This window comes from Solea senegalensis, linkage group LG9 (assembly GCF_019176455.1).
Source record: "Solea senegalensis isolate Sse05_10M linkage group LG9, IFAPA_SoseM_1, whole genome shotgun sequence".
Taxonomy (NCBI): domain Eukaryota; kingdom Metazoa; phylum Chordata; class Actinopteri; order Pleuronectiformes; family Soleidae; genus Solea; species Solea senegalensis.
In genome coordinates, this window is record NC_058029.1 from 14,619,575 (window position 1) to 14,643,960 (window position 24,386).

At 40.6% G+C, this 24,386-nt stretch overlaps 1 protein-coding gene across 1 annotated transcript; it reads left to right on the top strand.

The window, feature by feature from the left end:
* Nucleotides 1-5,590: 5,590 nt before the first annotated feature.
* On the top strand, nt 5,591-22,644 carry LOC122774207 (tumor necrosis factor receptor superfamily member 11B-like). Its single transcript, XM_044033288.1, has 6 exons — nt 5,591-5,689; nt 13,335-13,562; nt 14,993-15,137; nt 18,911-19,120; nt 21,027-21,251; nt 21,343-22,644. Exons 1-6 carry the CDS (start codon nt 5,675-5,677, stop codon nt 21,735-21,737), a joined length of 1,218 nt encoding a protein of 405 aa, XP_043889223.1. The 5' UTR covers nt 5,591-5,674; the 3' UTR covers nt 21,738-22,644.
* Nucleotides 22,645-24,386: the final 1,742 nt, after the last annotated feature.

A 24,386-nucleotide genomic window follows, 5' to 3' on the forward strand; every position in this document is an offset into this window, starting at 1 on the left:
GTTAAGTGGAAACAGGATAAATGCTGAAATGGGAATCCATTTATTTTATTATATGGTCCACAAGCACCATTTACTGGGAAGCCAATACTCTACAAGATGTCGTTCACATGAGAACAGCAAACAGTAGTGAACAGTTAAACTGGACTCAGTCGTGTGGGAGTTTTCCTGGTAGCAGTTTTGTCAGTGTTTCTGCTGAATGATATATATAGCCATGATGTTTCTAGACACAAAGACAGAAGCACTGTCTTCAAGTTGCAAATCAAATTGAAAATGTGATCAGGCAATCCAAAGGTCACTTAACGTGGAACTATGCAGCCTTTTTACCCTAATTTAACAGCTTCGGAGTCACTGTGATGGTGAAATGGGTTGTTCTGGGAAGATTGGGGGAGCTCTCATGATTCTGAGGACTCCAGGTTACAAATTGCTTCCCAGCACTGCACATACACCCCCTAGAAAACCATTTTCGGAAGGAAGACAGGAGGAGGTAACATCTGTCATACCGAGCGAGTCACACAACTTTTTTTGAATGGCAAGAATGAATGGATCCATGGCTTGTGTTCAGCGGGTCTGTTGACAATAAATGTACATGGCATAGCGAGGAGGATAAAGTGGTAAACAATGGATGGATGGGTATGGTGATGTCAAAAACATATGTACTCCAATACTGTAGGGGGAGCTCTGTTTGGGCGGCTCACAATGACATAGCCTACGTGATTTTAAATGTGTCTGTTGAGTGAGTGACATGACATTGATGTCCGGCTCATCAACATACAGACCTAGTGATTTATGTTTTATAGTTTTATGTTTGAGCATTATTTGTAATATTAGTTCATGTATTTCTTTCACCTTTTTAGAAGATGCACACAAATATGAATGTCTGTATTTTGTCGTTGAAGAGCAAAAATATAATATAATACCGTGTATAATACAAGTGTGAAAGTGTCTTGCTTGTTTTTCCCCCCATAAACCGGTTTGAATAAACTCACCTGGTGCTGGGCATGCTCTGAAAAAGGCTCTGCCAGACAAGTGTCTTCGGAGAATGAGTCCTGTTGCATGCGTCACTCTGGACACCACGCAGTCTATCAGAGCAGAAGAGTTTCCTCTAAATCATTTTCAGAAACCTCACTAGAGAAAACAAGGTGACCACATGAGCTGCTGTCGAAGTCTAGGGATCCCTCTGCTGTTTTTATCTTCTCTCAAGGTCACAAGTGACTCACTGCTTTGACTGGCAAGACTTCCAAAACTGGGCACAAGGTCTCCGTTTTTCATGTCTGTCTGACATTTTTTTCTTCTGCGACTCCCTTTTCCAGGTCTTTGTCAGATGCTTTCTTTTCTCCTACACCTTCATGATGATGTGCCAACCTCCTCCTCTGATGTGTCCACATTTTCCTTGGGTATCTTTGCCCCACATTGATTGATTCTAAAATACTGTTTTGGCTTTTTTCATCAGTTTGTTAAATAAAGACTTGTCCACTGAGATTTGCATTTAAGGAGACCGGGCAGCAAGAGATATAAAATATCCTGAATCAAAAATTCTGAGGTGGACCACAGGAAGGCAGAGAGAAGAATATGAGAAGGTCAGACAACATGCTTCTTCTCTGTCTCTGCAACATAAAGCTTTGTGGCGAGAGTTTCTAAAAACATTTTGTGCTAAGGTTACCCCACTGGATTACACTTAACTGACCTTAAAACAACGCATGAAGTGGCTATTTTGATGTTTCACAGATCCATTCAAAACATAGTGATAAAGTGACCATTAAGTGCAGCTTTTATCACAACCTTCCAATGTCCCAAGATCATTTTACACAAAGACTGGTTCAACAGCTTAATATACAAATGTACATACTTCAATGTGGGAGAGACACTATAAAGGTCACCGGTTAGAATCTCAGTATAACTGAGGGATTTAGTGCTTGCATATTCTCCACACGTCAAGTTGGCATGGGTTCTTTGGAATTCTACCAAAGTCCAAAAACATGAGTAAAGTTTGGTCAATTGACTCATTGACTCATCTTCTACCGCTTTATCCTCCACATGAGGGTCGCAGGGGGCGCTGGTGCCAATCTCAGCTTGACTTAGGTGGAAATGCGGGGTAGAGTATGAATGTTTGTCTCTGTTGGTCCAGAGATGGACTGGCAACCTATCGATTGGATAGGTCAACTATTCGTCCAATGCCAGCTGGGATCAGCTTCAATGGGTGATGAAGGGGTGATAAATGGACGGATGGATGGATGAAACACTTAATAACAACTGCAAAAATAATCCTCCATGAAAAAATCCCCCAAAAAACTTTATTTACATACATGAGATGGTAAAACCTGAAGCAGAGCGACATATTTGTAAATCAACAATTCAACGGGAGCATTGTGCCTGAGTAAGAGATGATTAAATGAACTATTCCATAAAGGGCTTCAGCAACAACAGTAATCATCAAAAACCAGGAGGGTAAAACCCTTTCAAATCCAAACATCACAATATGTTCATCCCAATGAAGTTCTCCGCACTGAAGATTTGGCTGTTGCTATTGTCTCTACTGTCAATTCCAGGCTTTTTGTGGCGCCGCCATGAGGATGTTTGGACCCTCTTTGTCTCTTTCTCCCTGACATTATGAATATACCACATTTGCATATGGGTCTGTTGCACAAGTTTAAAAATGTATCTGTGCGTCTTTCACCTCTCACTGTCTCAGGCCCCTATCAACGCATCGACAGTTATCAGTTCCCTTTTCCATTCGCTCGTGTTTTTGAGACCAGTTATGAAAATGAGAGCGCCTTGGGTGGATGAGAATGACGGTAACGAGATCCGCTATTTGCCTGTAGTATGCAAACACGACAGCAAAAGCATGACAAAAGGCATGACGTCAACGTCTCTACAGCTGAATTTAAATCAGGGATTATTTATCACACGTTTCATGTTTACGTTTGGAACTACTGTGACCAGGCTACGTCCAAGTAAACACTGGGGTAAAGTGTTTAGTCTGAGGTGGCAAGACTTATACATTTTGGCAGACTAAATTAGAAAGTAGCTAAATTGTTGACAGGCCAGAAGGACATTAGGTAATTCAACAATAAGTTTTATTTGGACTTAAATCCATGTGTGTGTGTGTGTGTACTTGCATATTTTGTTACTTCTCTAGGACCTTTTCTGCCATAAACACTGACCTTGTCAGGACTAGTAGTCCTCATGGATACTAAAACCTGCTCCTGGCAGAGCTTCATTTTTGAGAAACTGATTAAGTTTAGGGCTATGATTTGAATAGTTACAATAGTTATGATAGGAGGTCAGGGTCAGTTAAGAGTCATACAGTCTAGTTATGTGTTGTGTGTGTGTGTGTGTATATATATATATGTATACACACGCACAAGACATAAAGGTCGTATTGCAGATGCAGCTGGTTCAACTCTTTTCACCCACATTTACCCCGCTTGTGTGCTACAGACCTCACCACCATCTTACGCGTCAGGAAGGTTTGTCGTACATAAATTTTAATGCGTGTGTTTAACTGGCTGTGTGTATGTGGACGTCCAGCGTCTCTTCCACCATTGTTGTGGTACACCCTGACCTCGATGCTGATGTGTGTGTGTGTGTGTGTGTTTTTCTGTACTTTTGCATTCGCGCCTGTGTTTTTTCAGTCATCCTGTGGTCAGTTGTGACCTCACCACTAAGATTTCCCTCGCATGCCTCAGAGACCTGTGGGTGTGCGAGTGTGTATTTTCTCTGATGACGTTGAGACCCCGTGTTTCTACATCAGCAGCGCTGTGACATTCTGCTCACGCCTCTGTGAGCCGCTACAGAAAAGACAAATGGAAAAGCAGATTTATTTTGAGGATGTTTGATGTCAGAGGGTTTTGTATCAGCATCATGTGCTCACATCATAGCGTAGGAGTGCGGCTGGTATCTGTTACATATTTTGACCTCTATGATCTCAATTCCGTGGGCTGTATTTTATTGCATTTTATCGTGCAGGTTTCCCCTTTTGGCGGAGACCTTAATGAAAGTTTCTTGAACCTCTTGCATGGCACGTAATATTTTTGGATACACAGTTGAATCCAGGTCATAGAGAGCAATCAACAAGGACATGTTACATATTCAATTCAATACAATTTTATTTCACAACATACGTTATCTCACGGCTGTTGAGATAGATAAACAGAGAACCAGACTCAAACATGTGGACATCTGCCCCGACCGGTTGGGGTGAAAGGAAAAATGGGGGACTGTGGAGAGTTGGGGGAGAGACAGACGAGAGAGACCACGAGCAGATATCCAACAGTTGTGTCAAGTTAACAGTTGTGCATGAACTTATGTCAGTAATTATATTCTTGGCAGTTTCAAGTGACTCCATTTTCCAGCTTCTCTGGTAATGAGCCAATCCCTGGAAAAAGTCACTCCACTGACCTTTTAATCTCATCTCATTGTCAAAATAACTAAGTTTAAGCTGTATTCAGTTCTTTAAGATGTAAAGAAGTGAATGTTATCCATACAGATTATTTAGCGTACTGTACGTCCGGCTTATGTGTTGGCTCAAGGCTAATGTGATGGTTCTTTGTGTGAAACATCTTCGCCTATGGCAGTGAAGGACTATGGGACCACGTCCATATGTCTATGTGCGTATCTTATCTTGTATCTTGAATGATTAAAGGAAGGAAAAATATAGAAAGATGAAGATATTTATAAAACATGAATTACCATGTTTTAATAAAATATTATTAAAACCACCTGGAGTCTACGGAAAAACACCTGGAAAAAAACCACACAAATGTATAATTATGATGCCAAATCTCAAGGACCCAGTTCCTCGTAGGGTCTCTCAGCATTGTGGGCCTGCACCGTAGAGGAACTGCGATGGCTCATAACTTAAAGATAGACAATATTCCGGTCTTTGAATACTTGGATCTAAAGTTCTTCTCAGAGACAGAATTTTCCATGTCCCCTCCTTGGTGGCAGTTCAAAGAAGCAGAACCAATCTCATTAAATGACTTTGGCTGGTCCGAGTAAACAACTGCCACTCACGGTATTTACATGCTGTCAAAACATTTATGCTGGGAAAGGCTTCTTTAGTCACACTTGCTAAAGAAACTTTGACACACTGCGTGTAATACAGGGGTTGTCACATAAAACCCACATATTTGCACAGTAGAATTTACATATGGAAATAGTTATGTTGGATTTTCAGTTGACTAAAATATCACTCTCACTGTGACATGCTGTTTTTTTTTTTTTTAATTTTCATACAGGACAATCCTTAATTCTTGTATATCTTAATAAGAATGCCACGTGACAGGGCAGATTATACGTGTTCCTCTAAGATGTAGTGATTTTATTACATTTGTAATGAATTCATAAAAAGTGATTTGATGAAAGAGTAAAGCCTCTATTTCTGGCGATCAGCCGGTGCTACTTTTGTCTCATTTGAGGTTCTTTTTTTTTCTTTTTTCTTTTTGGCGTAATCATCTCCAGGATGAAACAATTTATTTTTAGGAGTGAGAAGAGAGGGAGGCAGACAGAGCGAGGTGGGTGGGCACGTTTTCTCTCTCTCACACACACACACACGCTCTCTCTCTCTCTCTCTCTCTCCCTCTCCCTCTCAGTATGTGTGTGCACTGTATAAGTACAGATCTGTCACCCCGCTGTTCACTTTTACGCAGGGGAGATAGCGAGATCCAATCCGGCCATGAAACTGATAGTGGTGAGTAAACGCGGGCGTCTGCGGCTCCTCTTCTCTTCACCAGTGATATTTTCATTCAGGGATTCTCTCAAGCAGGTCGTTTCTGTCGCGAGGCATTGATTCTTACTGAGTTACAGTGTTTGTTATTGGGCTTGTTGTCCCTGAACAGCTTATTTAACACGGATTTCATTGGAGTTACAGTGTCAGTCATCATCAGTCTGCAGCAGTGTGTGTGTGTGTGTGTGTCAGCGGCAGCATCAGGGTCAGTTCTTAAGGAAAATAAAGTGTCGCTTTAAGTGCATATGGGTCGTTATGACGGTTAAAGTAGCAGTTTTACACATGGCTTGTTTGGATAAGAGACAAAAACTACACGCACTTTTTTAGCTACACTATTTGTGTAGTCAATTTGCATAGCATTTCCATGCCTACTTGCAGGTAGGCATTCCTCTGAAACAGGTGATTATTATTGTTTTATTATTATTATAATTTTGTTATGTAATATTTGCTGCTCCCAGCTAAATGCCCAGTCAATGGCACATGATGTTTGCAGAGGATGCATTGGGAGCGCAACATGATAGTGCGCTTCCATTCAGCAGCCCTGGACATGATTCAGCTTTAATTAATGATTTGTCTCGCCGTTAAGTGAGTTAATGCCGCAGGGTGTTCACGGTGCAAATTGCAGCATGCCATTGTTTACTCTGTTTCAAATGTCAATTCAGTCTTTGGAAAAGGACTTGATCTGTGTTTATATAGCCTGCTTGTGTTTGTTTTGAGGATGAATGGATGGAGCTCTGCTCTGGGCCTTTTTTTTAATAACACACACTATCTGCAAAATTAGACCACAAAAAAAAAAAATAGATTAAAATCAATGAATCAAAGTTTACTTTGGGTCGCATGTCATGGCTTACACTAGTGTGTGTTTGTTTGAAATGGATGAAACTTTACACTCCCAGAATAATGTCGTATTGGTGTGTTATTGTAGGTCTGACTTCACAATGCTTCTCCAGGGTAATTATTTCCTTTGGTGCTTTGCTGTATGGCGTGTGTTGCATATGCTCACATACAGACACGAGACTGTTTGGGCATTCAATGTGTTGGTGAAACATAAATGAATGCTACGTATACGTGTGTATATTCCCTCTACCTTGCTATAACCAAACATTCTGTTGCCACACTTGTGTTCTGACGTCATGTTCCAGCGCTCAACCTTTTTCATTTAGACAGTCGTGCCAGACAAGAATGCCTTCAGCCAACTAATGAGTCAGGTAACCAACCACTCAGTCAGTCGAGACTGTCAACATCGAGACAATAATTCAGTCTGCATCCCTCTGGATCCCTGTGTGCCTGTTTTTCTGCTTGTCAGACTCGCAGTCGCTCAGTCCTCCTGTAAGGAATTCTCTGTTAAAGGGACACTCAGTTTTTCTGTGTCCAGACAGTTTGTTTTGGCTCAGTAGTCCAGTGGAGAATGCACCTCATACACCTGTGTGCTTTTCCTGTTTCCGTGCATGATCCTCATGTGGTTGCTGTCCTTTTTTTTTTCTTTTTCCCCCAGGACGATGGCCGTGGAATAGACATGGTAGTTGTTAATAATACCTATCATTGCCTGTACTTTTGTGTTTCAGTTGACACGTGTTTAACTTCTCTTTTTGTTTCGCCAGCCAAACAAATCCTGCATGTTCCACCCACTAATCTTCATGTAGCCAGACAAACACACACACACACACACACACGTATTTTGTATTATCTATCATCTCTTTATCCACACGCTTCCACTCCTACTCCTACTGTTGTAGCCGTTGACATCAGTCACTTACTTCCCTAAATCCAGCACCAGGTTCACACGCAGACAAGGTGAGGCTGCAAAGAGGTCACCATGCAGACCTCATGATGAGGACTGGAGAAAGGGGGGGGGGGCTGGAGAAAGGGGGCTGGGAGATGCACAGATGGTGTGTTAAGGTGCAGGATCAACATGTTCTATACAAACAAGTACAAACGTTTATTGAGAGAGCTCTGGAAGTTGCTCCCGCTCGCCTTACTTCCTCTTTTCTATCAACTGTACTGATAGCAGAAGTGTGAGTGGGCGTGTGTGTGGCTTAGTTGTGGTGAACTCATTGGTCTGGTGTTTCCATGTGTGTGTGTGTGTGTGAGGATAGGGCTGTGGGATTAATAGACACAAAGAGCAGCAAGACAAGAGACAACATACAGCTGTTGTATTAATGCTGTGGTCGCACACACACACACGGCCTCTCATAGTTTCGTTATCACACTATTGTATGAGGGATATTAAAAGCACTGTGATGGAGGAGATGGAAATGTCTCTTCATCAGTGAGACACACAGTATATCAAAGGGGGGGGGTTGATTTAGTTGGCTTGAGGCACAATATACATCTGAGGAGTTTGGGGTAAAAAAAAAAGGCAAAGGCCAAAAGTTCTACTACAGAAATGATTCATTTTTGGAAATGTTTTCTTATTTTCTTATTATGTTTAAAACAATTTCCATAGCCTGCCTAAGTTTCACGCTATGCCAGCTGGAATTGGCACCAACGGCCCCTTGACCCTCATGTGCAAGATAAAACGGTTTACGATGAATGAATGAAAAGACCACATTGTGTATTTACAAGCATTTTTGAACATTTGATTTGTAATATTCAGTATGTGAATTCTGTAGTGTCAGACTATTATTTAGTAGAACATTTACTGGTTGTACTCACGACACAAGTTGATTTGTTTCTCTATTTATTTCACGTCTACTGAATCACTGAACATGAGAAAACTTTCTTCTTCTTTGATAACTAATTGATTATTCATTTGGTTTATTATAAGTGTACTGAAATTTAGTTTATTCTACTTTTGGCTTCTCCCTTTTGGGGTCGCCACAGTGGATCATCTGCCTCCTTCGTGCTTTCTCCACGTGTCCTTAAATTTACTTTAATCTCTTATAAAAGACAGACAAGATCACAAATAAGCAGTTGAATCCTGAGTCAACCGTTCTCGTTTGCACTAATGGTTTATCTATTATTAGTCTCTATCTATAATCTATAATCTAATCTATAATTACACACACACACACACATCTATAATTAAGTAAGTAAACAGAAGTAATTTAATTTGTGCAGATTCACGTCAGTTTTGCAATTTACTGACTTTTAGATTATTGCGCAAATATGTTGACATATTATTTCTTGAACAATTTTTAAGAAAAAAGTTTATACATGAATATTTTGAGCAGCAAATTCATCATCAGAATATAACATGGATGTGGCATAATGGGATGGGCGTGTGGAGGGAACACAGACATACACACACACACACACACACATACACACACACTGCCAAAGTTGGAATCCCCCCACAGACCACCTGCGCTCTACAGTTAACTGAAGCCATGTGCCTGGTGGATAAGTTGGTTCAGTGTGGTTAGGTCCCTTTTTGTCATGTCTCTTCTCCTCATGTCATGTTGACCTCAGGCCAGCAAAACTCTTCTATTTCTTTCTTTAATTTCAGGGTGCATCCATTGCAACCCTGAACCCTAACTTTATCTGTTGGATGGTAGTTAAATACTATCCGGATCATTTATTCCGGATAATTCCACTGCTACTGAATTACATCGAGTTGTGCTCTTTTTGACTTTTGCCCTTCCTAAACATTTGGTAAACAAATTCAATGTAATACATAAAATAAATCACAACGTACTTGACAAAGATAAAGAAAAATTCTATTATTAATCACTGCTCCACATGGCCATTGTTATTTTTCTGCACAGCTTCTGTACTGTCAGTGCAAAGCTTCAAGTATATAATGCCTTTTAGTTCCTGTACATATTGGATAATTGATTCAAGAGACGCTGTTTTCTTTACAGCCACAAACATAAAGTAGATTTTAAGACTACTTCTCTCAGTTGTGTGAGCGCAAGTCGGTTCTGCCACAGCCTCTGTCGTGCAGCCTTTCAAATGCACTTGAGTCCATGTCTACAAAACTAAGTCATTAAAGATTACTGCATTTATTTTGACAACTGACACCACCTATAAAAACAAAAATCCTCCTCCTAAGTCCTATAAACCTTGTCTAACCAAACAACTGGTATTATTGTAGAAATGATCACAATTAAAACCATGTGTTGCTGCACAAAGTGTATTTATATTTGAACGGGGAGCATCTCACTGCCAGTAAACATCTGACTGGATGTCTCACTGTGTCTCACTTGTATGTTGCATGTTGTGGCAAGTGTGGTCCATCTCCGCAGTCATGCGTGGCCTTGTGTAGCACGCCGCGCTCTGGAATATCTGGAATACACACGTGCTGTTGTTTGTGCTGTTGAGGAGGATTAACATGTGTTAAATAACAGACATTTCCTCTACACAAACACGCAATTTGCGTCTCAGTTTGGTTCAAATGGGATTTACTGGCATAAGCAAACTGTGTCAGATGAAGATGATTTGGCTAGTGATTTTATTTTTACCGTTATTTATCTGGGAAAGGGCAACTCCAGTTTTTCTTTGCAGTCACAGTCATTTACATGGCAGGTGCGGTGCCTTGCTCAAGGATATCTTCAAAGCGGTGGCTTAGGGAAAGTAAGACTCATTACCTTCCATCCATGCTTTTCTTGTCAACTAGTGGTGCTGCATTCAGGAAATGACTCTCACGAGCTTCGCTCTGATGATGCTAACATTATAATTATGGCTGTCAGTGGCCTCTATCTGCCGTGTAATTTGGGTTTCCAGCGGTCGTCCCTGATGTCGTCAGATGGCAGCTTCTAAGGCGACAACGAGGGTGAAAAGTTCAACATCTCCTCCAGTCGCAGGAGATTTTCCCAATAAGTTAAAAAGTTGACAGTTTTTATCATCTTCTGTAGAAACGTGTGGTTGTGCCTGTAGTTTGACATGACCAGATAATAAATAAATCAAACATTTATATGGAAGAAAAATGTGTGTAAATGTCACATAATTGTGGATTTAAAGTCTAGCTTGTCCTGATGCAAATCCGACATCTGCCAAAAACTTGATTGTTTTGGTTAAAAATGTATTGATTCTCACTAGAATGGACACGAATATCTCTAATTACAAGCTTAGTGATGACTTTTGTTTTATTTTAGCACAACGGTACATTTAACATTGCATGGACAGGTGTAATTGTGCATGAAACCATTAAAGTCCCAGAATAACAAATAGTAAATGTTGTGCACTGGAGTCATAATGTCTGAAAGTGGGGTGACAAACCGTTGAAACATTATGTGTGTTTAATTGTTTGGAAGATATTTCTCAGATATTTCAAACTATTGCGTTTTACTTACTTGTTCCCCTCAAAAGTTTCTGAGCAAAGCGTGGTGCTGTGTGAAGGAAACCCCAACCACTTCCACTTGTCCTCAGGCTCAATGGCTCTGAAAAGAGGAGGATTCACTTTTTGCCAATAAATGCATCCTGACTCAAATGAACCGAGCCCAGATTCTAAGAAAAACCCCACAAAAAAAACAAACATGTGACCATGTGTCACTTCATCCACATTTTACTCCATCCTCCAAATGTTCCTGAAATGATTGGATGTGGTCTCACGGCTTAATAGTGTGTACATACACTTCTTCATTTGAATAGCAAGACTGTGATTATGGGTTTGATGCCCACTGGGGCCACCCATGCTACAAACAAACATATGCAGTCAATGTACTGCAAAGCAAGTCGCTGTAGATGAAAGCCACCAAATGTTGTGCTCAGAGGCCGATAGGTTTTGCCGGGAAAAGAGCTGCGCTCGCGAGGCTATTTAAAGCTTAGGTTTCTGTCGTGGCGTGTAAAAGCCATTCATCTATTTTTGGTATCTTTTCGAATGACATCTGTTGAAAAATGAAATATAAATAGAACAATTCAAAGTGAATGTGTTCTATTTGCGCAGTGTGTGCAGTGTTGTCATGTGACGTAACATTACATAGCTGTACATGACTTTATATTATTTATACGTCTAGCAACCTTTACTCCTTTTTCTTTACTTTTTACAACTTTATACCAGACTTTGTGTCTGTGTGTGTGTTCATTTCAGGCTGAGAATTCTTGATACCTGGTCAAAATAATACATTATTATTGCAGCAGGAAGACATGTAGGCTCAGATCGCATCACTCTCAGCAGAATATATTATATGGGATATAAGAAATGATAAATACATATTTAAACTCCCTATTGGACCCCTCAGATGGCTGCTGGGTGGTGCTGGGTACTGGAAGGAGGTGGCACATGGAATGACAGGCAGAGAGAGATACTATACTATACTAATATACTATTTCTAATATACACATCTGTCATACCCATACAGCCATCAGGAGCAATTTGGGTGCCTTGCCCAGGGTGACATCGTCCTTCAGACTAGTGGAGCTGGGAGTCAAAAGCACAACCCTCTGGTGAAAGATAACCCACTCTATCTACTCAGTGGTACTGCATGCAAACTGAATTTGTTGTACTACACACAGCCAGGCGCATACTGTGTGAGGAAGAGTTTTGTGACTCCAAGTTCTGTACTTTAATGGAAATGGGATGAGGACGCATACATGTACACACAAACAGGAAGGAGATCAATGGAGTGTAAAGCTGTAGAACAGCGTGGGGTAATAGTGTTTTGTATTGTGGTGGTGAACGGAGGGAAGCCCAGTAACCTCCTACAGTTCAGGAGCGTAGACCACAGAGAGCGCGGGCCAGCACTGACGGAGGCGATGACTGGATGTCGAGAATGGCATACAAACACAGTCATCTGTGTATACATACAGTCCGGTGTTCACATGCATGAATGTTTTGTACATTCAACACAAGGTCAGCCTATTGTCAGTTTGTCCAAGCAGTCCATGGAGCCACTGGCTGAGGACTGTCAGGATGGAAGGAGCCTGGTGTGTGACATCTGTTCTGCATGTGTCCTCGCCCAGCTGCATGGCTGCATGTCAGCCTCGCTCACCACCTGATATCTTGAAATGTTACATTTGGCCAAACATTTGGGTTCTTGCTAAGCCGATGATACATGGGACTATTTTGGAGGAAATTGCCAAACGGTCCAAAATGTCCATATGGATTGGTTGTTTTTAGGCAGGAAACAGATAGGGGTGTGGTATGTTCTTGATCTGGGGCATTATTAAAATGCTTTACACCACCTTTGAATTGTGTCAGCTACAATGCAGTCTATAGCGCAGAGCTGCTGACATGTGTAGGAGATCATTGGTCAGAAGTCAGAGAAGAACAGGCTGCACAATGCATGTCTATAATCCTGTGTCATACACTTCTGATTTTCTGATGTACAACTGCAGCATCTGAATTAATTTAAAGTTTTCAGAAGTGCATGAAACTACTTTTGAACCTTTCTTTGACATAAAAGTATGCTCACAGTGGATTGGTGGTGATGTAAGGTCATATAAACAGCTGATGTTGTCTGTAGCAACATTAAACATGCACTGTTATTATTGTTTGAAAACTTGCCTCTGAGGAATTCATTCTTGTCCATGAACCTGCTGCCCTCTCTGCTGATTTCCTGAACTGCACTCAGAAAAAATAAAACATTTTAGCATGATGTTTTCCACCAGGAGCTGCAACGTCGCACGTCTGAACTTTCATTCAATTCTTATTTAGAGGAAGTTTGAGTTACCATGTGTTTGTGACATACACAACTGCTGTTGACTCATGTGCTTCTCTCTCTTCCAGCTCTTCACAGCTTCTCTTTCGTGGGCCTTCCAGCATCAGGCCGCACCTCCAAAGTACCAACACCGCGACCCTGTGACATCTGACTTCCTCCTGTGTGACCAGTGTCCTCCTGGCACAGCTTTGAAACGACACTGCACCGCTGACATAGCCACAGAGTGCCAGCCCTGTCCTGAGAGGCATTTTGCTGAGAACTGGCACTGGGGGGACTCATGCCAGTACTGCACCTCGGTATGTGTGAGATCAATATCATATTACATTACATCTATCCATCTTCCACCACTTTAGTCTCCACATGAGGGTTGCAGTGTGTGCTGGTGCTAATCCCAGCTGACATAGAGCGAAAGGTGGGGCACACTTTGGACAGGACGCTCGTCCATCACAGGGCCACATATAAAGACAACCATCCACTCTCACACTCACACCTACAGTAACACACCTGGATAATTCATCAGAGCTTAAGGTAACATGTATGGCTGCCAGTGGCCTCTATCATGTAGATGAAATACTGGCTTCACTGAACACAAAGGTGCAGCCAGTGTTTTCTCAAAATAAATTGTTTACATTTTAGTTTGGTTTTTGGTCTGTTGCACCACCCACCACCAACCGCCCAACATGTAGTACTTCAATACACAGGATGCCAGCTGAGGGACCACAGAAATACTAAACAATACCAAACACGAAAAGCCTCACTACCCCTCTCAAACAGGTCTCAACCTGAGAAGAATAAGAAAAAGTCTTCTCTCTCATATACTTTGTCAGTGGTTATTTAACAAATGCATTGTTTTAATCCATTTGTTTATACTGGTGGCTTTGTTGTCTCCTCTCATCACGTGATATTTTCTTTGTTACTGCATCTCTGCTGCTCCTGCACACACTTTCTCTGCCCGATGCTGATATTCTAAAATCAATCAAATATGTTCAAAATTAAAACAATAGAACAGATGGTGTATGTGTTTGAGCATCAACACAGTGTAAAGGTTGCTGTTGTACATATTTTACATCTATCACCTTTAATACATCCAAAACATCTCATTTTCAGTTGTGTCCTTGTGTCTTATGACACCCGCTTTCTTATATTTGAGTGAAACATGGAAGATATGGCCTTGCTGCACATCAGAAAAGAAATGCAATATATCCTTTATTCTACAGCTTGTCCTTTATGCTGCTGCTCCTCTGTGGTTCTTCTGTTCTATTTCCCTCAGAGGCTGTTTATTTACATTGTACAGCATCTTTTTCTTTTTCTTTTCTTTTCTTTTTTTGACCAGTGTTTCCACTTTAGTTGTTGTTACTAAAAGTAAAGTCTAATTGTCATTGTGGGAAAGTGATCTTCCCACAGAGTACATGTGATTTCCTCTTTGTCACTGGTTAAATTACGCAATATATGGTCAGCTCTATGTTGTATAATGTTATGTCCTCCTTGAGGATTTTATTATTGACCTATTCTGATACCCGAGTATGCTATCAACATTCTTTAGTCATCTTAATGGTGACAGCTTTTGAAGAAGCACCAAAAAAAAAACTCTTTCCCTCTTACAAAACCTTTTTAATATTTCCACAACAATATCTCGTCTTTGTTCTTGTGTAAATGCAGCAGCAGCCCTCAGTGGCAGTAGTTGTGCAGTGTGTAACAGTGCCCCCTTTGTGTCTCTTGTGTTCAGGTGTGCAAGGAGAAGCAGTTGGTGAGGCAGCATTGCAACAGCACACATGACCAACTGTGTGAATGTGCTCCAGGATTCCACCTAGTGGTGGAATTCTGCATCGCACACAGTGCCTGTCCACTTGGCTCTGGAGTGACAGCTTTAGGTAAGAGCCAGATTACCATCAAACCAGTCATGAGGTGCACTTATTCTGGTGGATTGGCTTAATTTGACATTTTTCAATGTAAATATAAGACATTTGTGGGTTCTCTGCTGATGCAGACAGCATACTGCATTGATTACTAAGTAAACATTAATAACAGAAATTACTTAAAATGGAGGAAACACTGGTGAAGTTCAGTGGATGGAAGTCTTTCCACCTTTTAAATGTGAGAAAATACCACATAAATTACAATACACCATATTGAAAGTGTGGGAACCGAAATGTGGGTATTTTATCTATCCTTGCATTTTATCAGCCACGTCACCCTTCTACAGTCTCACATCATTTAAATTTCAAACATGTTGTAATGCTGGTACGTCAGCAAGTAACTAGTGCCGAGACTGAGACACATCATTTCCAGATTACACCTTCACATGATGCCCTCTTGTCTCTTTCAGAGATCTGTTTCACTGGCTCTTTTTCAACTCTGACTCATTTTCGGATACGCAGAAACAAACCCTATCTGCCTGTCTTCCTGCCTTTTAATTCACCTTTTTCACCAGGCAGAGACGCAGAGATGTGAGACGTAGGTGGAGAAGGTGAAGTAGCTTATGGTCTGTAGCCAGGAGGCCGTTCAATTAGTCTGTTTATTATTATTTTCCTCTGTTTCCTCGTCTTCCTCTTCCCATCACCATCCTTCATTTAGTGAAGACATTGTGTGCATATACACTAGAAGGAGAAGAAATGATGGCGAGACTTTGTGGGTTCATGTGAAAGGCGTTTTTTTTGTTTGCTTGCTTTGTTTTGTTTGTATTCAACAGCCTTCTTTGCATGCAAGGGGCAGCATTGCTTAAAGCATCGTCGTGTGACATACTTTCTACTCCACATTCTGTAGACGTCATACATTATTTGAATGTGGAAGTGCCCGACTTCCCGTTCACGTGTAGCACTGCAGGTATCTCTTTCCACCACGTACTGTATTTGTGAACGGAGAGAGTCTGCTTTCTTGACAATGTTGTGCAAACACTCGATAACAGGTCGAAATAACAGGTCAGTTCCCCATTCGTGTGGGAGGACATCACAACGATAGAGGAGGATATTTTTCATCATATTGCACTGTCGCTCGGTGTGGACGGCTGAATGAAAAAATTAAATGGCATCATGAATTAATAAAAGACGACAATACAATCCAGTTTTAATGACACAACTGTCAACGGTTACCTTAGACACCAGCTCACACCATCGACAACACTTAATCATCATTAGATGTTTTACCGGCTTCTCATAGCGTAGCCACTTCTCAGGATACCTGGTTTGTTTATTTTCAACTCAATGAACAGACATAGGGACGCTGTGGTGGCTTTTTCATATTTAAGGCTTTTAGCCACAACGCGTTTCCTTATTCCTCTGAGGGAAATAAAAGTTTGTATGACGTTTTGCATCCACATCCCCGTCTCATTTTCGGTTTATGATCAAAACGTTCCCTTTCCTTTAAAGCCTTTCTCTTAACCCTACTGCTGTTATAACAACCCCTGACTGCACACGAGATATCCATTTTACAGAGGCGATAATATCCGTCAGGGTTGTTGCTATACTATACTTTGCTGTAGTTTATTGTGCAGGTTGAATGCCTCATATACTACCTTATATACTACTACTATAAGTATACTGACCAGGAATGCCAGATGTCTACAAAAGACAGAAACATAGATGTGTTTCAGTTTGGACATTTCCAATTATAAAATATGATGTAACCCATTAATTCACAATAATATGTGGTCAGACCTGCGTGAGTTCTGACTGATAAAGTAAAAGAAAAATGGGCTCTACAAAGATGTGTAATAGGTGTTGGCTTTAAGTTGTTAATTCTGTTTAAAGAGATGACTACCTGAGATTTCTGCAAAGGGCTGTGTCACTTGTTCTTCGGAAATCATTACGCGTATTTTATGATTTAAATAAAGAGGAAACTTGAGAGACATAGATCATCAATTTGTCTCAGTAAATGTCACAACCTTTTCCCTGCATTTGTGAAGCTGTGCTTCCTCTTACCCGGGTGTTATAACAATGAGAGAGACGCTCCCGTCAGCACTCAGTTATTATAATAAACCTTTGATGCACCCTCACAATACAGCAGCACATCCCATATGAGCTAATTATTAAACCAGGCCCCACAGAGGATGATGTTAACATGGTGCGTCCGTGATCTAATATTCCATGCAAATTCTCTCCTTGGTGCGTCATGACATTGTGGGCAACGCAGAGACAGACTGATGCTGAACTTAAACATCCCAGTGAACAGAATCCGATATGTCTGCTGGAACCGCAGCACAAACCGGCTCCGACTGAATCCAGCCGCTGCACAGATGAAATAACATTTTCCGTGGATGCTGGTTATCATTGGACCCCTGTAGCGGTGACACTGGTCAAAGATGACACAGTGTTTTCCACTACGTTCAAGGATCCACAATCTCACTGAAAGCCTTGTGAATTGCAGGGGATTCCCCTTTTTGAAATTGTTGGATTTATTATGTAATCCTTGAATTGTGGTTTAAACCTTGAAACCACAGGATGTTACAAAACCCTTGGTTGTACAGTCTTCCAGCAACACATGCGTTGAATGACTGCATTCCTTTATCTCGTGATGTGGTTGTTCTAAGGTTAGATTCTTGATATTGCTAAATTCAAGTTGTTTTTTTAATGATTGACTGCATTACTTTTTTGGGTCAAAAGTGTTGTAACATAGTGAAGAATACATTCTTATATTCTCCAAATATGTATGCCATGTAATTTCATTGAATAGATTAATATTTATTGAACAGGGCCAGCAGGAATGAGGTTGGAAAGGGAGACAATGCACAGATGGTGGAAAAAAACTATCCTCAAACTAAAGAAAACACTCACAAACATCCACCAGTGTTACTCAGTTTACCAATACAAGGAAGGAATCAGTGGATCACTACAAAATTCTCATCATTTCTTCCTTGGGCCATAACTTACACCCCAAGAACATTTCATCCAAATGTGTTTTTAACTTTTTGAATGATTCTGCTCAAAGTCATACAAATGCAGCTTTTTATTAAATCGATTTTTAAACTACATGGCAAACTGCAGCCAGTTGATTTTGCAGGGGCAGGAAATTCTAAGAAAAAAGAAGAATCAACATGAAACCACTGCATGTGCATCGGTGACACGTTCTCATAGTGTACATCCTCATTGTCGCAGGAAACATTATCAGTAGGTGGTTTCGGGTTGTAAATGCTGACTGTTGAAATGTTTTCAAGAAAGAATGCACTGTGCCGGAGAGCGGGAAACAGTCAAAGGTTAAATCTGATATAGCACATCCTCCCTCAGCGTTTTCACTTCAACACATTAAAAATAAAATGAGGACGTGATTCACGGCAGGTTAATATCGTCATGATTTTGATTATTTTCCTGCCAGTCAGTCTGACAATGTCGTAATAGTAACAGTCATAGTACACATGCAGTGTGGTTTGAAAAGAAGCTAAGAGAAACCAAGAAGGTCCTATGGCCAATGTGAGTCATTCTCAGAATCATACAGTCATCTATCTATCATTCTGACAGGTTGCAAAACAGACGCATGTCATGTTCACACACTGGAAAATGCTGAAATGTCAAAATGATTAAACTTTTGACATTTAACAAAAAAAAAAAAAAAAGAAAAGTGAAAAAAGGCACACTTTATGTCGAAAAGACTTTTTCCATTTGTGTTTTTAATTCACAAAATGAATACACTACCCTGTTTGAATCTCCTCCAGGTACTCCAGTGAGTGACACTGTTTGTGAGCAGTGTCCCCCCGGTCATTTCTCCGCCGGCAGCTCAGCCACGGAGCCGTGTCAGCCCCACAGAAACTGCTCCGACTTTGGCCTGAAGACACTGAGGTGGGGCACGTCCACTTCAGATAGTCTCTGTCAGGAGAGGACAGCAACACTGGAGTGTTCACAGCATCACACATTATGCCACACTGGTGAGAACACACTATACTTCACTACAACAACTCAGTGCTTGTAAGGCTCTGCCTGTAATAGACACTGCATGGAAGGTTTGAGGACAAAAGCAAGCCGGAGTCAGGGTAGCGAGACACACACACACACACACACTCACTCACATATGATAATGATTTTGAGTAGACCTCAATTGTCAACAACTTCAAATCAGTCAGAAGTGAATTAGTTTAGATGTGTGGTCATTTTCATTCTTGGAGGAAGGGGATTTCCTCGGTCAGGTTTGTTGTCCAAATTCCATTCTTTTCCAAATTCTTGCGTGCCTGAAACCCCAAAGCAAGAGAGGAAAGCCAGAGTGGCTCTGAGTGAACGTGGTGTTTATAGCACTACTGTCATAATGACCCAGGATGGATCAATTACCCCTTTAACTGTCATATCCTCAGACTGCAACAACAGAGGAAATTGAGTCAAGCAGAAACGAGAGAACACACAGGCCGCTTTCTTTGTTACTCTGACTTTAACTATGAAAGATGCTGGCAATTACTCTTGGACGAGAAGCCTCAGATATGACACTGAATACTCAGGCTCTGGTCTGAAGAAGCCAGAGTCACTGGAGAACACATGTATAGACGCAGGCACACTCATGCATAGTGCACACCATACTTAGAATAAATCACACAGAGCTGTTATCCCTCGGGGAGGGTGATGCTCTCCTCAAATATTCATTCACAAATTGTCTTCCTGCAGACTACACAACCACAGATAGTTTGTGGCAAATCCTGGAACAGTTTAGCTTGTTTTTTGAGCAAAAATGTAAGATTGAAAGCAGTTGGGATTCCCAAAGTTACTACATGTTTTAGATTAAACACCAGGATGTCAGTGTGAATTAAACACAGCCCTAGTTCCAACATCCAGACACATTCAACTCAATGACGCTGCAGCGCCATCCGTTTCCTGATGTCCTTCATGTTTTCACACTGTCGCATGACAGCTGCAGTTTTGACATCTTCAGCAGAAAAAGGGGGGAAAAGGCAAGAAAAGGCAATACTTTTACCTCAAAATCGTGTCTCAGAAGATCTTGGTTTGTAGAAATGCAGGACACTCGATGATGAAATACTGACATAGGCATGTTTTCTGTGTAACTTCAATAGATCAGCTAAGTTTGCTTAATCAGCCTCATGTCATTCGTGTTTCAGTAGTGTCTTTGGGGAAGTTGTGGTCACATGTCGAGGCAACTTTCCAAATGTCCCATGAATGAGATTCTAAGAAGAATACACTTGAATGGAATTGGTTATTGCATACTGTGCCCCCACTACGCTCTTAACATCCACTAAACGTTCCAACGGGAATAGAACAGTAAAAGCACATGCACCTTCTCATCCATATTCCACACTCAAGATGTAGTATTTGCTCAACAGCAGTGAATGTGGACCATAAGTGACTAATGCAGGATACAATGCTCAATCATTTACTGTGAAGTGACTCATAATTCCTTTTTAAAAAAACTTTCACAGCAGGATGTATTTATCTGTTGACATTACCACTTTAAGTAGCAGGTTATATCAGGCCAAATGTTTATTTGACACAGCTTTAAGCTGACAGTCTCTATGGTTTTGTTACATCTTTATGTGAATGGAATATGAATTGACATGTTACTGGAGCTGCTGTGGTGGAATGGGTTGTCTTCCAAGGAAGGGGTCGGGGGTTTGATGCCCAGCTCCTCCAGTTTACATGCAGACAATGTTTCCCTGCAGCCTCCATGGCAACTGTGCCGGTACTGTGTGAATGAGACAGATGTGTGGTAGAAAAAGAATTTCATATGTATGAATGTGTGGGGAAAAAGAGGATACCAATATGTAGTTTAAAGCACTTTAAGAACTATAAAAGCACTATAAAACACAGACTATTTGTCTCTGTCTTTGACTCCAGATGTGACCCTATGTGAGGAGGCAGTCTTCCAGTCTCTAGCCTCACTGCAACTGTCCTCGATGCCCCTGGAGCGGCTGTTAGAGAGTCTTCCCGGGCGAAGGGTGGACCGTAAGAGCCTGGAGAGGCTGAAGAAAGCCTGCTCTCCTCAGCAGCAGGTCCTCCATCTTCTGCGACTGTGGAGGGAGCAGAACAAGGACCAGGACAAGCTGCACGGCATCATACAAGGTGCAAACTATGTCAAGGCATGTTAGTTTTACCCTAGTTCTTATTTAAGTCTTGAAGTTGTGAATTTATGCTTTGTGCCTTGTCTCTCTAGGTGTGAACCACTGTGAGAGAAAGGTGTCCCGCTGCCACGGCCTGAAGAACCTCACGCTGGATGACCTCCTGAAGGTCACCAACAGCCTTCCAGGGGTGAAAGTTAAGCTGGAAGATGTTCAGGCCGTGGTCTCCGCGTGTCTGCCCAGGCAGTACATCCTGCAGCTTCTTCACCTATGGAAAACTGCAAACTACAACCTGGACCTAGCCAAAGGTTTGTCTCACAGTCTGAAAGTGCTGCGCAGCCAGGGCGCACCGCGCCATCTGCTCAGAGGCCTGAAGAAGATCAGCCGCATCATAGGGACCACGTCAGCGCACAAGTTGTATGAGAAGATGTTTGTCAGCATGCTTCAGGATGAGTTGTGTTTTAAGGCTCATAAGCCATTCAATGAATAGGGGGGAAAAGATGGTACAAACTGGAATATTCACTCTCTGAAGCATAAACAGACACTAACGCATTGTCAAATGGTGAACACACAAAACACAGACACACAGTGGATCAGGTCATAATGGAATATGGGTCACAAATTATATCAAGCTGTGCTCATAGTGCCTAGATGTATTCTGCCAGAAAGGAAATGAGGTCAAATATTCCTGTCACTGATTTTTTATCAAAATTCCAAAACAAGGTGGCTAAGATTATATGAGGTAATGGGTGATGCCAGGAATTTGAGTGTTCAGTATCTGTCTGCAGTCATGAATAAAGAAGAAAAATATACTATACTGTATACTCCAGGCAGACCTAATCAAAACGAAATGTTTTCTAGAAACCTTTTTGAGAGTCTGTGAAAACAGAGAAACTATTTAAGATGTAAATACACTATTTTATGTGAAATGGGCTGGCAGTTGTGTTTCGATTATTGTTGCTTTCTCGCTGTTTGAGAAGAAGGATTTGGTTTCATAATGAAATATATGTATTTTCTACAGTTTCCCTTTGTTTGTTGGTTTGTTCAGGACTGCTGACAAGTAAAGCTCATCTGAATTGTTTTGTCTTTTTTGAACTGTCAGCTTAATGAATGTACAAAGGAGTGCAATTGTTTTCTATTTAATAATAATTTAGCTTCTGAACATGTAAAGGCTTCTTTTTTCTTTTTTTTTTTTTTACTTCATCAAAAATACTGGATTCCAAATGCTGCAAGTTCATGGAGTGATATTTTTTTATATTTTGTTTTATCACTTTATAATATTAAATGTATGGTCTTTGTTGTACATACTGTATGTGTGACTGCTTCTCTTTAAGTTTGTGTAAGTTGTGAACACTAACGTCGGATGATCTGATTAAAATCAGTTTGTAAAAAAAATGTTTTGTCTTCATAAAAAGGCTCCAAAACTTATTCAAAAAAATGATTCTCTTCTTTAACATTGTGTCATTTTCTTTAACTCAATAGACTGAATTTAGTTATTTGGACTCTGGCACAACCGCCAATTTGATTACATTCAAATTTAAAATTGAATTCAAAAACTTATTTTCAATGCATTTGATGGCTCCAAGGGCAGTCATTAAAACATGGATTAGAACAGTGACTAGAATAACAATGTAAACAAGAAATTAACAAATTCAAGTGGAAGTGTGTAACATGTATGAATGTATATAAAAACAAATAAGTAATATATATATATATATATATATATATATAAATATGTACATACATGCAAACACGTGTGCAGGACTTTACATTAACTTCCTTTCATTTGGAAAGTCTAAATTATTTTTCCCTAACCTTAACTATAACCATTTAATGACTAAACCTAACCTTAATCTAACCACAATTCAAGTCTTAACAGAAAGGAGGTCCTGCCTCATTAGAACCAGGTTTTGGAGGACATGAGGACTACTGGTTCCTTGAAAAAAAAAAGGGAACAAATACAAATAAAATCAGGTTATGATGTAAACGGTAAATGCTGAGCCACTTTACCTCACACTGGTGCAACTCTGCCAACACGTCAATGTGTATTTCCTTCAAACTAAACCTCAAACTGCAGTTTATTCATCAAAAGACTGACTAAAAGTTCTGTTGAGACAAAAAATGTAACTATGTCTGGTAAAATCAGGAGCTGCTCATCACGGTTCAAACACTCCCTACAGTGAAGCACTGTGGTGCCAATTGCATTAAAGAGAGGTGACTTGAAAGCAGCAGGGACAGCAAGACTGTTCAGGACTGAGGGATGAAATAAAGACAGACTGTTTGAGAAAACCTGCGCCAGTGCAGGTGACCTGAGACAGAGGATGCGTCTGTGACTGTCCCTCAGTGACCTAAACAAAACCCAGACTTAACTTAAACCACAGAAAGCATTTCCAAAGAAAACGGCTTACAGATGCTTTTCATTTAATCTGACAGAGTCAGAGAGAGGATCTGCCAGGATGAACAGCCCAGAAACAGGTCTGTAAAGCGACCAACTCATGCCAAAGAAGCTTTTACAAAGACTAACCAAATAAAGGATCTGGATAGATGTGTCAAAGAGATTTGACCATTTTACAACTTTATCCATTTACTATTGAATCTATGACAGTATATAGTGAGCAAGACTTTAAAGGCTCTGGATAATAAAAGCCGTTGCATTTTCTTTTTATAATTCTGCACTTAACAATCTATGCCAAGGAGGTCTTGTTCTTCTAATTAAAAAAACTGAAATTTCCATTAAAGTTTGTGGTGGTGGTCACATTTTACATTTGTATCAATATTATTATTGTTATCATTATTAATATAAGGATATGATTATTTTTTTATTATTTTCTTTGGCAGAAAAATGTAACATAAGGTTTGTCTTTCGTGATGGTATACAGTATAATATCTTACCTATTCTGAGAAAACAAGAGATGAGAGACACACATTATTTGACTCATTGTAATACTTTGACGTCGTCCATCTCATTTTGCCTTTTCAGCACAACGTTGTATGAGTATACCACTGAGTGACTCACAGGCACTTCTTCTTCACAAAGGAAACTGATGTGTATTACATAAAGTTACAACTCTATGTGTGTGTGTGTGTGTCTTGTGGGGTCATCAAAGTTTATTTGGGGATTTTCTCTAATTTCACCCAT